At 45.4% G+C, this 13,257-nt stretch overlaps 1 protein-coding gene across 1 annotated transcript; it reads left to right on the top strand.

Annotated features, from left to right (window-relative positions):
* The first annotated feature begins 98 nt into the window (after positions 1-98).
* On the top strand, positions 99-12,879 carry rars1 (arginyl-tRNA synthetase 1). The gene is made up of 15 exons (XM_036524547.1): positions 99-222; positions 1,349-1,483; positions 1,990-2,178; positions 2,472-2,580; positions 2,736-2,836; positions 2,967-3,088; positions 3,662-3,782; positions 4,008-4,137; positions 6,154-6,258; positions 6,416-6,594; positions 7,255-7,364; positions 7,566-7,671; positions 9,087-9,259; positions 10,095-10,342; positions 12,369-12,879. Exons 1-15 carry the CDS (start codon positions 178-180, stop codon positions 12,476-12,478), a joined length of 1,983 nt encoding a protein of 660 aa, XP_036380440.1. The 5' UTR covers positions 99-177; the 3' UTR covers positions 12,479-12,879.
* Positions 12,880-13,257: the final 378 nt, after the last annotated feature.

The raw sequence follows: 13,257 nt of genomic DNA, 5'->3' as shown, positions 1-13,257 counted from the left end.
TCTACACGAGGGCGGTATATAAAGCGCAGAACAGCGCTTCTCTTGTATTCCTGTGGTCGCTCTCGTTGGCAGCCGGCTCAGTAACCTTTCAACTCTCCTGCTGGTGTGCGTGGTCTGGAGGAATCGAAAGTATTGGCGTTTTAGGTAGCTAAACAACTAAGGTATTTTCTTGGAAAAATGGGAGATCCGATTGCCGAGTATGCGTCCCGATTTCAACAGCAGGTGAGAGTGCAACTTCAAAGCGGTCGTATGGTATTTATGTGATTTTTATTCATAATGTATTACTGCAGGAACATGTCAAATGGTGGGTATGATCAGCCATCATAGCTGACGTAACGCGTGGCAACTACTCCATCAGCTACCTGAGCAAGTTAGCCAGTTCAATGAAAGGTAGAAAGTTACAATTAGACGCTAGACAGTTAACAAACCGGTGAGACCAAAAGACGAAGGCTAACTAACAAACTAGCTAGCCATAATGTCGACATAATTTTAACCGTAAACAGTGAAACTGAAAGTAGCCTGGCTAGATAGCTGGCTCGCTAACTTCTCTAGCTTCTGTGACATCTCTGTTACAGAGCTTCTGTAGAACTTGTGTAATTAGATGAAGGACTTTAACCTGATATTGCTAACATTAAGATAATTTAGCTACCACGCTAACCATCTGGCAGGAGAGTTGTCTGAGGTGTAGCTGGCTTCACTGAGCAGTTGAGCACCTCGTTCACTACCTAGTAGAGAAGCTAAATGTTAGCTGCCTAGTAAGCTGCCTGTCATTCAGTTTTTTTCATGGCTATACAACAGATTAGAAGTGACTTGTAATTTCATTTTCATGGCTATACAACAGATTAGAAGTGACTTGTAATTTCGCCTCGTTTTCATTAATCTTCGCCAGTATTTGCAAACATGTCATCGATCAGCTACACTGCCTATCTATGACAACGTTGCTCATCGTTCATGAAGAAATGTAACTATTTTGTGGCTAGTGTGCAGCCCCTCAACTTCCACTTTCACTTATAGCTGGATAGAAAAGGGAAGAGGATGAGTCAAAGTTTCATTCAACCTCCATTAAAATTGCCCACGGTATACAATTACTGCGCACTGCACATTGATGATATTAATATTTTATTGTCCCCGAAGAAGCGAAAGAATTTGGGCTGTAAACCTCGTTTGAATGGCTTCTCGCATCATTCATATGCTTTGTTCAACACCATTGGCAGGGAAAAAAGTATTGTACAAGTGGACGCTGAAACTTTTTGGCTTAATAGATGTTTTATGCATTCACGAACTGATCTAGGCATCAGGTTCATTCAAGCACCGTTTCAGATTGTGTTTCTCTCGTTTGCCCTCGCAGGAAAGGGAAATTAAATCTCTTTCGGATGAAATCGAGAAGCTGAAGAACCCGGAAACTCTTGGCGTTTCATCGCAGCTGGAAGAGTTGAGGGAAGAGAACGCAAAACTGAAGTATCGCCTCAACATCCTAAAGCGAGTGAGTGATCTGATGTACTCAACTACCTATATCACATGCAGATATAGCATCACACACCTGAAAGACAAAACGGAAGGTCCTTATTGTTCCTGTAGGGGTTTAGAGGAATTCAAGTTAGCATATAAGCCTAAATCAAAATTAAGATATAAATGATTATGATTAGATTAGATTTATAGGGCTGGCCTTGTGGACCTTATTAGTCCTGATTAGTCTTGACTATTACAGCTGAATATTTACAGAGTCACGTGCATACACATACAGCAATGGCCTGCATGAGAATCAAACACAGAAACTTTGGGTCAGAGATAGACTATGAGTTGTACTTTGAGGACTGACTTTTCTTGGTATAAGATCCAAGAGGAAGGTGCAAGGATGTCTAAAAATGAACACTGTACTATACTGGCACACAGGGACACCCTTAATCTAAGCACAATCTAACAACATAATCTAATGTGTGGAGGGAACTAACACTTTTCTGTTGGGGATGTATGTGTTGTACCTAACAGAGCCTTCAGGAGGAACGGGGTGAGTGCAGCAGGACCATGATCAACATCAACCAACGGCTGCAGGAGATCTTCGGGTGTGCCATCCAGGCTGCATACCCTGACCTGGAGAACCCGCCCCTGAATGTCACGCCCAATCAGCAGGCTAAATTCGGGGATTACCAGTGCAACAGTGCCATGGCGATGGCACAGGTGAGGCCAGGCTGCCTTTCTCTTTCAGTCTTTCTGTTGTTGTGTTGATGTTTAACATGCACTGATCCCATAGTTTCAGTTGCAATATTCAGTCAGCCACACTATATTTTGGGTTTGTGTTTTCTTAATTCCTCTTAAATTACCAAGGATTTTTTTCTAATTGGCAGGCATCTATTTATTCTGTATTGGTATTTACCCTAATTATGGCAAAAATGTATGTGTATGGAAATAGCATCTGTGTGTCATTAAGATCTCAGTGTTGGGAATGGAACACCACGTGTGACTTGTTTCAGATGATGAAAGCCAAGGGACTGAAGGTCAGCCCCAGGGATATTGCAGAGAAGATTGTGCGGAACATTCCAGACAACGACTTAATTCAGAAGACAGAGATTGCTGGACCAGGTCTGTTTTTTTTTTCCTCAGAAAAAACTTGAAACAGAGAAACTTCCTTTCCTGATTTGAAACAGTGCTATTGGTACACTAAATGTTGACAAATCAGAATGGTTTGTTTTGCAACATTGCCATTAAAATACTGTGTTGTTTTTGTTCGACTGAAGGATTCATCAATGTTCACCTCAAGAAGGCCTTTGTGTCAAAACTTCTGACAAACCTGCTGGTCAATGGTGTGCAGCCTCCACCTCTGGAATCCAAGAAACGGGTACTTTATAAAGGGTTTTTATTTATCCTACATGCTCTTAACACTCTGTTAACATCTGATAACACTAACAACTCTCATGCATGTGTTCCTGTAAATATTGTGTGTGTGTCTCTGTGTGTGTGCCTTACAGGTTGTGGTGGACTTCTCCTCTCCCAACATCGCTAAGGAGATGCACGTGGGGCATCTGCGCTCCACCATCATCGGAGACAGCATGTGCCGGCTCTTCGAGTTCCTGGGATACGACGTCCTGAGGTCAGTGCACCAGCGCTGTCCATGTCCAGACCTCTCTCTAGACACTGACTCACACAGTTAAGGCAATGTCGGGGGCAGCGGTGTTGTATAGTGGTAAGGAGCAGAGCTCACAAGTACAAAAGTTGCTATTTCAGTTCCCCACATGAGCACTGCTGTTGTACCCTGGGGCAAGGTACTTAAACCACAGTTGTCTCAGCAAATATCCAGCTGTGCAATGGATGAAACTGGGACCTATGTCAGTCACTGTGAATAAGAGTGTCTGCTAAATGAGTGTAATATAACGTAATGTTAGACGCTTGTGTCTCTCACAATGTTAGGTGCTCAAGGAGTTTGAATCATCTTACTTTTCTTATCCCACAAAGATTATGTAAATTCAGCATGGACACGTGTGTGGTCTGCTCTTCTTGTGAGTCACTCCAGATAGGCAGTCGATGGTACGGAGATTAGTGCTATGTGACTGTACAGCGCCCTATCTTAGTTACTGTGGGTTGTTCACGACAGTCCCCTCTGCGTGACCTTGTGCATAACTGGCTGGCTGCACTGATGTGCCCTCACTGTGTTTGCATGCCCCAGGTTGAACCACGTGGGAGACTGGGGCACTCAGTTTGGGATGCTCATCGCCCACCTGCAGGACAAGTTCCCCAACTACCTCACGGTGTCCCCTCCCATTGGGGACCTTCAGGCATTCTACAAAGTGAGTGTATCACCCCGAGACCAAACCCTGGGCAGAAGGACAAACTTAGCTGCTTAGTCATTGGGGGAACCTTGACACGTTTTGTACCATTTTGATACAGCAGTTATTTAGTAGTAGAACTACTTGTTCTTGCAGAAGTACTGAAGGTCACATTGGGTGTTGTTTTCATTGCTGGAGTCCAATCTCCTGTCTTGCGGTGATGCTGAATCATCTGATTGTGTGCAGGAGTCCAAGAAGCGCTTCGACAATGAGGAGGATTTTAAGAAGAGGGCGTACCAGTGCGTGGTGAAGCTGCAGAGCAAGGAGCCCGAGTTCATCAAGGCCTGGAACCTCATCTGTGACGTGTCCAGAAAGGGTGAGTGGCGGTGTGCTGTATGTCCAAGCCTGGTGCCAGGAGAAAATACAGAGGGGTGCAGTTGCAAGCCATGGGAGGGAACAAAAAGTCATAAATACTTTGTGGACATCGGGATGTAAGGAGACAACTGGAGGTGCACTGAAGTCCGTCTGGGGTGTAGTGCACTCCTAAGCACCCCCATAGCGCCAGGCTTGTGTGTGACGGTGTTCCAGGCTGCACTGCAAACAGCCCACTACACACAATTATGATACTGCAAAGCATACAGACCAGGGTCAGGTGGCTGTATTGTCATAGGCAATTTATTGTGATGCCTTATGTGATGATACCAAACTCCCGTAAGTGCGTTGGAGACAACACTGCCAAAATCCTTAGGGTGGCGATAAAGAAGTGATTTCCTCTCTGAGGCCCAGGAGGATGTGAGCGCATTTCAGTGAAAATGCTAAAATAATGAAATGACATCTTCGGCCTAATCTGTTGCTCTTCAGAGACAGGTAGGCCGTGTAGGAATTGATGCCCCACAAAGTGTTGAGTTGTCTTTCGTTTCTCGGGGAGTAAAATCTCTACTGCTTCAAACGTAGTGCTTTAGAGACCTGTCTCCAAATCGTGTACATTTAGTTTAGTTTGAGATTTGTGTTACCAAATAAACACATGCCTGTTTAACTGTTTTAAATGTATGCCTATGTAACTGTTTTAAAGGTAAGGAACATCATAGCACATTAGATTTATTCACTCGATGAAGTGCACCTTGCCATCGGTCTGTAACAGAGTTGCTCACATGCTTGTGTGACGAGAATCACACCAGCCAATAATAAGACACAGTCCCCTTCCTCAAAATGAACCTGCAGTGGGTGAAGCAGCTAGAGTCAGTATAAAAGAAAAGCAATAAGAGCCAAAAATGAATGTATCCTGTGTTAAGCATTTTACTCATCCAAGAAGTAACTAGTTTTTATGTAGCATAAAACTGTTTTTTAAGGTATGATTTATAGATTTAATTTCAGGTTTGCATTGGTCAGAATTTCCAAATAATTTAAGCCTGAAATTGTCATTGAAAATGTATGAAGTATTTCCCCACAGATCTGTAATATTTTGTACTTTCAATTTGTAGTTTTGGATCAGTCAGTGTGCCCAGAGTCGAAGATGGCGCAGTAAAAGTACATTTTTGAAGATAAATGGAATATTTGATCACTTGAGTTGAGAAAAGTTGTTCCTTGTGGTATCACAAGGGTATCGAGTGCTGTGTTGCTAAACTGGGACCAGTTGGGGTAAAGGTATGTCAGAACCAAAGTTTTGACATACCTGCTGCTGGGGAAGGCATTGCCAGCCTACACAACCCCTACATATTTAGACCTTACAGAGCTCATATCCATAAAGGCCTGTAATTATGCAGTCAGAATCCCCTTTAAAGTTGGCTTCAAAACTAAGCGCTAAGCGAGTTCCTTCATCTCATGCAGCCTGACCTATTGGGACTGAAACCAAAGCATCTTGTATAAAACCTGCACTGTTGTTTATTCCATCAGAGGTGTGTCACCATGTGCCCCCCAGCTTTTGAGAGTGGGCAGTGTGGCATTTGTGTCAGGGCAGGTTTTGTCATTTTGGACATTGGGGAGTAAGTCTGACATTAAGCTCCCTGTGTTAGGTTGTAGGCTATATTATAAAGTAGTATAATATATATTATAATATTAGCTATGTTAAAGCTATATTATAGCCATATTAAAATTCACAAACTCATGGCTGTCCTAAAATGCAGACGGTGACAACACTGTTTTTTATGTTTGTAATAATGGGACAATCACAGTGTGGAGAGAGTAGTACGTGTTTACTTCCACATGTGCATCTTGATTGGCTTCTTACTCCCAGTTGGGACAGACTTGATGAGAAAGTTTCCATTGCTTGTTGAACAAGAGAATACCAGTGTAGCCAGCCAATGTCTGTGCAAGATTTTTTCCTCATTTCTGCCAGGCGTTGTTGCTGTTAAATGTAAACTTTTGTTTCTTTTTCCCCCCTTTCTTTTCAAAGAATTCCAGAAAGTCTACGACTGTTTGGACATCAAGCTGATCGAAAGAGGGGAGTCTTATTACCAGGACATGATGACGGCTGTGGTGAAAGAGTTTGAAGAGAAAGGTGAATAAAAATGAAAAGGTTGATACGCGTATGAATGCCTAGCAGAGTGACCCATGTCAGCTTGAGCCACTGGCATGTTCCTTTTGTTCAGCAGGGGGCAGTGTTGCGATAGTAATCTCACTCTCGTTTACTGCTTGTTATGTGCTCTTGTCTGCAGGCCTGGTGCAGCTCGATGAGGGGAGAAAGATTGTGTTCGCCCCGGGCCAGTCCATCCCGCTGACAGTGGTGAAGTCGGATGGCGGCTACACATATGACACCTCTGATCTGGCTGCCCTGAAACAGAGGCTCTTTGAAGAGAAAGCTGACATCATTGTCTATGTGACGGACAGCGGGCAGGTGAGGAGGGGAGAGGGGGTGGGGGGCAACACGCAACAGAAACTTGTTCAGTACCGACACCTTTTTGGGTTTCGGTTTTCATTAGAATAAGTACCTTTAGAGGGTACCGGAGAGCTGGGGAGCGTTTCCTTGGTTGCTCTGATTCTGATGCAGCTCAGCACGCTCTCATTGCTTCAGTCCCAGGCACTGAGCTGAATTCTAATCTTCTAATCAGTTACCAATGGATGTAGAATTGAGCCCTTCTTGACACAGAGACACTGGCTTTGAATGTTCTTAACAGTGTTTTTTGAGCGCAGAGTGGATTCATGGATTCTGGACTGTAAAAAAAAAAAAAATCATTAGGGGTTAACCCATGTCCAGGTTTTTAACAATGTTTTTTTTTTTTTCACGCAGAGTGGATTTGGCCCTCTAAAAATCAGTAGAGGTTAACCCATCCACCCGAGGTGACAGTAAAACAAGGTCGTCCGTTAATGTAGCCCGTATAATTTGGGCTCAGGATTGAAGCCGCGGTGGAGCTCTATGTGCGTTGCTATCCATCAGCACTTCTAGGGCTGCTAAGGTCACCGAAGATTGATCCGTTGTCCAGCTGCAGCGTTACCATAGCGACCGGGGGGTCCGCTGAAATCACAAGTGCGCGTGCACGCGTGTTTCTCCTCACAGGGGACGCACTTCCAGGTGGTGTTCGCCGCCGCCCAGATGATCGGGTGGTACGACCCCAAGGTCACTCGGGTGGAACACGCCGGCTTCGGAGTGGTGCTGGGAGAGGACAAGTAAGTGTCTCCACCGCTTTGCTGTAGTGTAAGCGTAAGCGTAAGCGTTACGATGATGCTGATTCCCTTGGCCGCCTCCCGCGGATTTGAACCTGTTTTCCTGGGGAGCGATCGCGGTTTTGTCCCTCTGCTTTTCAGCGGTCTCAGTTCTGGTGTCTCTGAAGGGGCTCGCGTGTTAACATGTGTTCTCTGTGCTCCAAGGAAGAAGTTCAAGACTCGGTCAGGAGACACTGTGAGGCTGATGGACCTGCTGGAAGAGGGTCTGAAGAGGTCCATGGACAAGCTGAAGGACAAGGAGAGGGACAAGGTGCGGACTGCAGCGCAGATACAAGGGGGGGTGCCGCAATACCCATTGGCATGTCACTTATTTAGCCAATGGAGCTACTAATCGCAATGTGCAGACCTGTGCACCTTCCTTACCAACCTCTGGTCAGCAGTCACACCCCTAAGTCACCCTTCAGTGATGATACATAGCATTACATAACATTATTATCATTTAGTAGACGCTCGTATCCAGAGCGACTTACAAAGCTTACAGTTTTATGTGTTACCCATTTATACAGCTGGATATTTACTGAGGCAATTCTGGGTTGAGTACCTTGCCCAAGGGTACAGCAGCGCCCTGACAGGGAATCGAACCTATGCTACACTGCCGCCCCATAAATATTCTAGAAGATCAGCTCTGTCACAGGGTCTGCTCCGTAGCAGAGCTGCGAGGGCCCGAAAGGTCAGCCCCCCGGGGTCGAAAGAGCGGGGAGTTTTCCGAGTGTCGCGCGGGGCGGGGCTTTTGTTTCGTTTTTTCGAGCTCGGCCTCCTGTTACGTTCGGCGTGGGCGATTCGCTCCTGCCGCATTCCTGTCAGGTGGTAGACAGATTGAGCCGATTGAGTTGATTACATTTAGACAGAGAAGCAACAGCCGGACTCCCCGGCAGCGCCTGCCGCTGGGTGCAGGTGCTGGGTGCAGCCTGGCTTTGCTTTGAAAGGCTTGGGACCTGGATGAGCTTTGTGGAGGTGCAGTGAGGCGGTTTTCCAACTTTGGCAGCAGCGTAGAGGAACGGTTGTGCAGTTTTGTGATCCCATTTACTTTTTTTATTTTTTTTTTTTCGGAGTATACCAAGCCAGGAGAGGCGTCTGAAGTAGCACTGCTAATATATTTTGCTAAGCCTGTAATTGTCAGGGATATTGAAAGTTACACATGCTGCATTAAATTATGTGGAAAAGTTAGCAGGCGTGTAATCGTGCCATTCCCTGGGGTGTAATCAATTTAACCAGCACCACTCGAGGAAGCCAATTTTGATCTATTCTGAGATTTTTATTTTGTTACAGCACCCTCTCTCTGTTTGTTTCCACCCTTCAAACAGTGCCGCAGCTAGACTGGCTACCGTCCCAAAAGTGCCACCTGCTCTGGTGTTCTCATTTCGACACCTTCAGCACCCCAGCTCCCTCCCTCCCTCCCCCTCCTCAAAATAAAACAAATTGCATTTCTGAAGATGATATTCCTGTTTACTGAGATTGAGTCCTCTTGTGCACGCCTGGACTGACTGGAAATCAGCAGTTTCAAGGTGAGGCATTTAATTGGCCTTTTAAAAGGAGTCCCGTAGAGCGAATTCAGTGTCACATGAAGGAATAAATTGGAGTCAAAGAACACGAATTTGTTTATCATGCGTAGGGTTTTTTTTTGTGTTGTTCCGCTCTTTCATGTGCGATGTTTGCTCTCGCCAGGTTTTAACCCCCGAGGAGCTGGTGAAGGCCCAGAGGGCCGTGGCGTTCGGCTGCATCAAGTACGCCGACCTGTCACACAACCGCATCAACGACTACGTCTTCTCCTTCGACAAGATGCTGGACGACAGGGGCAACACGGCCGCCTACCTGCTGTACGCCTTCACCCGGATCAGGTGAGCGCGGTGCGGCGGGAAACAGGGCGGCCTGAGCCAGATCCCTTTCCACCTGGGGGGGGGGGTGGGGGTGGGGGGGTGTTGATGTGCTTTTCTTTTCTCTGCCAGAGTGAGAAAAGAGCAAGGCATTCAGTTTCCCTATGGGTGGCCCCCTTCTCAGTCAATAGCACATGCAGGAGGCAGCAGTGATGCCGTCGATAGCCTGGGTGTAGCAGGGAGATTGATCGCATATTGTGGCATCCGTTGTGGAAGATGCTGCTAAGAGCGACAGTTACACAACGACCCGCAGACACGGCCAGCACATGCACCGTGGTCTGTCTGCTCGCAGCAAGCAGACGTTTCTCTGCTCGGGCTTGGCCTCAGCCTCAGCCTTGTCCAGGTGCCCAGCATGTGCTCATTTGTAGGTTTTTTTTTTTTGTTTTTAATGCATTACTGATGCTTCTACCTTTTTATACCAAGTGAAGCCAAAGACAATTTTGCATTCTGTGTTGAGAATAAAGTCAGTCGTTCATTCTTTCATTGCATAACGTTGCATGACGTTACATTCATTTAGCACACACTGTCATACAGTGACTTCCAGTACAACAGAACAGAAGTGTATCCATTCAAGTTGAATGAGCAACATTCATTCATTCATCCCCCCCATCCACCCATTCGTCCGTCCATCCATCCATCAATTCATTTAATTACTAATTACTCATTCGTCCTTTCTCCCTTCAACCATCCATTCGTCCATCCCCTACTAAAACAGTTCCCGGTAGGGCCTGGTGTGTCAGGAACTCAGCGTTGTCCGTCTTGCCTGTTTTGTCTGTCTGCCTGCCTGTCTGGCTGCCAGGTCCATCGCCCGCCTCGCCAACATCGACGACGCCGCTCTGCGGAAGGCGGCGGGGGCCACGGAGGTGGTGCTGGACCACGAGAAGGAGTGGAAGCTGGGCAAGTGCATCCTCCGCTTCCCGGAGATCCTGCAGAAGATCCTGGACGACCTGCTGCTGCACACGCTGTGCGACTACCTGTACGAGCTGGCCACCACCTTCACCGAGTTCTACGACAGCTGCTACTGCGTGGAGAAGGACCGGCAGACCGGTGGGTCCCCAGAGGACAGGCTTCAGGAGAGGCCTCTCTGGCTTTCTTTCTTTCTTTCTCCTTTTCTTTGTTTCTTTCTTTCTTTCTCTCTTTCTCTCTTTCTTTCTTTCCTTCTGTCTCTTTTTCTACTTCATTATCAGAGCTCTGGTAGAGGTATTCAGCTACCCCCGAATCTCTCGCCCATTCTCTCACTCTGTTTGACCAGCAGGGCTTTTCTTTTGGGCCTTTATCTCTCCTTGAGCGGCCCTAGTCATCTTTATCCTTCGTTAAACACAAGATCACCGCGTCATTGCCTCATTCTTGAAAACCTTAGGACTACACCATCTTTTGCTAAAGCAAATGGCTTTGAAAAAATAGGGCAAAGATAGAATTGTGTATATGTCAGATATGAGAAAGCGGATGGGAACAGTTACCCAGAGGATCCTCCCAAAACATAAATGTCCATGTGCTGACCATACACTTCCAACTCCTCCAAGCACCTCATTATCACTGGTAAAAGACTCCGGTTTTTAGAAGAGATGAAAGCTGGGGGGGGTGACATCATGATAAAAAGGATCATGGGGGAGCATTTTTTCCACAGATATTTAATCACTTCTTTCTCAGTTATGTGCGTTTCTCAGGCCTCGCACTGCCAGCCTCTTCAGCTGTTATCCTGACCAATTTGAGACATTGCTCTGTAATGAGGTGTGCTTCTGTGTGAGACACGGTGGTGCCTCAGAAAAGCAGCTATCTGGCTGCAAATTACTCTGTCCACCTTTGTGAACTCCAACTTCACCCTTCAGTTCTGTGGCTGCACTTATCTCATGGGAGTTATTTGTCAAGGAAAGCCTAAAGTATGGCTGATAAATGTAAATTCATGTTTTCTAGCACTGCTGCTGATTTCTTACACAGTGAAAAGTTATTACAGCATCGCTAATAATGTCCTTGAATGCTAAAACGTCATAAACACACCAAATTAGGTCTTTACTCTTCCTGAAACACCTTATGAATTAAAGCCGCGGCTGACGTCCCTGTAACGCGCACCAGTGTTTTGTTGAAAAACGACGCCCTTGTTTGTTTCCCTTAAATATTTCCATCTGTTTGCGTTTATCCTAGCGGGGCTGAATCTCTAATACTGAAAACTATTTAGCCAGGGTCCCGATAAGACGTAAGAGCCTGCTGCTTCTCTGTGCATAGTCCTGCTGAGAGCACCCGTCCGCCTCTCTCCTGCGTGCAGTGAATTATAGGACACATTAACCACAGCGAACAGATTAAGTGCTTTTAGTGTATTACAAGACTATAAACTTCAGACGTGATACGCAAGTTTCCATAGCTGTTGTAAATAATTTTGGCTAACCGCTATAAATACACGGCCCGGGGTACTTTAACTTGTGTGTTACGGTGGCGGACAGGAGTTTTGGGGTTGTTATCGGGCAGTTGTTATGGTCATTGGTGCATTGGATAGATCGTTTTGACTGGGTATATATTATGGAAGTAAATTGGTGAACTAAACCTGCACGTATACTGTATACTGTGTATACTACTTATATTGGCCAGAATTGATCTTTCAACAATATATTTCTTTCAGCTTGATATATCCCGTAATGTCCTCTAATTTTCATTTCAGGTTATGATTTATGTTAAGTTTTTGAATTTGGTGCAAAAAAAAACTACTTAAGTAGTTTTCTTGCATTTCATAGTATGCTTTCAAAATACAACAATCACTGCTCTCAGACTCCTGGGATCATTTTTATTTAGGGCCTGGAAGTGCCTCTGGGCTTCGGTGCTGTGGATCCCCCCCCCACCTCTCTAGTTTATATTCTTCTTGGCTCTTTTTTCCTTTGTAGTATCTGTTTCTCTTTCCTTGTGGCTGTGAACCTAATGGGTATTTAAAATGTGTTTATTGCAGACTTAAAACACCGCTTTTTACACAGCAGTTATGCAGAACAGTGAGATGTGTTGAATTGGAAAAGTTTAAACAGAAATGACAAAGCTAGCAATCGAAAGAGCGGTCTAACCGGTTTCCCTTTAATTTGTTTGCTCCCAGGTGAGGTGGTCAAGGTGAACATGTGGAGGATGTTGCTGTGCGACGCCACGGCGCTCGTCATGGCCAAGGGCTTCGACATCCTGGGGATCAATCCCGTCCAGAGGATGTGACCGCACAAGTGCCTCTCCCCGTACCCAGAAAACAATCTCACCGCCATTAACGTCACTTTGTATTTTACTGTATCCCGAATAAAAGAAAAATGACTCCTTGTAAAAAGAGTTTGGCAGCGTGCTCATCATTCTTCATATAAATGTCACCATTCCTACCAAGGAATTGAGGAATTGCTCGAAAGCCTGCCAAAATGGCAATATTGACTAGGGCTTCAGCTATATCAGGACTTTCCATGTCAGCTTCTATTACGGGGTGGATGCGTGACGCTGACCCTGGTTAGTGCAGGAAGTGTGCACTGATCCTGACTGGCAAAAGACACGGCCAGACAGCACTGACCGCTTCTGAGAATACAAGATCAGCTACACCACTGGTCTGGAAGCTGGCCATAAGCAATTTTTTGTACTGGATCTGGGGCCTGTATATGCATGCATGCATAGATCAGTAATTGCTCTCATTGTACATTTGCCACAGTGTCGATCATCCAGTAAAATTTTCTTAAATAAATCAGTGAATTGCATTGTGGTGGGTTCGGATTAAGACTCGATTCTCACCCGATCTTATAAATGGGAGTTTCATTCAGCATGAAGTCTGGAAGTAACTTAATGACAACAGAAATTTTTAATTTGGGGATAAGTGTAGATACTCCACTTTATTTATAGAGATTCCAAGGTTAAAGGAATGTCGGTGATTAATGTTGTGTTCTGTTCTGATAATCACCACAATGATTAATTGAATTGATTAAAGTAGCTAAATGGACCATTGCTTATTATTTGTTCAT

This window comes from Megalops cyprinoides, chromosome 3 (assembly GCF_013368585.1).
Source record: "Megalops cyprinoides isolate fMegCyp1 chromosome 3, fMegCyp1.pri, whole genome shotgun sequence".
NCBI classification, from domain to species: domain Eukaryota; kingdom Metazoa; phylum Chordata; class Actinopteri; order Elopiformes; family Megalopidae; genus Megalops; species Megalops cyprinoides.
This window is presented reverse-complemented; position numbering and strand designations above follow the sequence as displayed.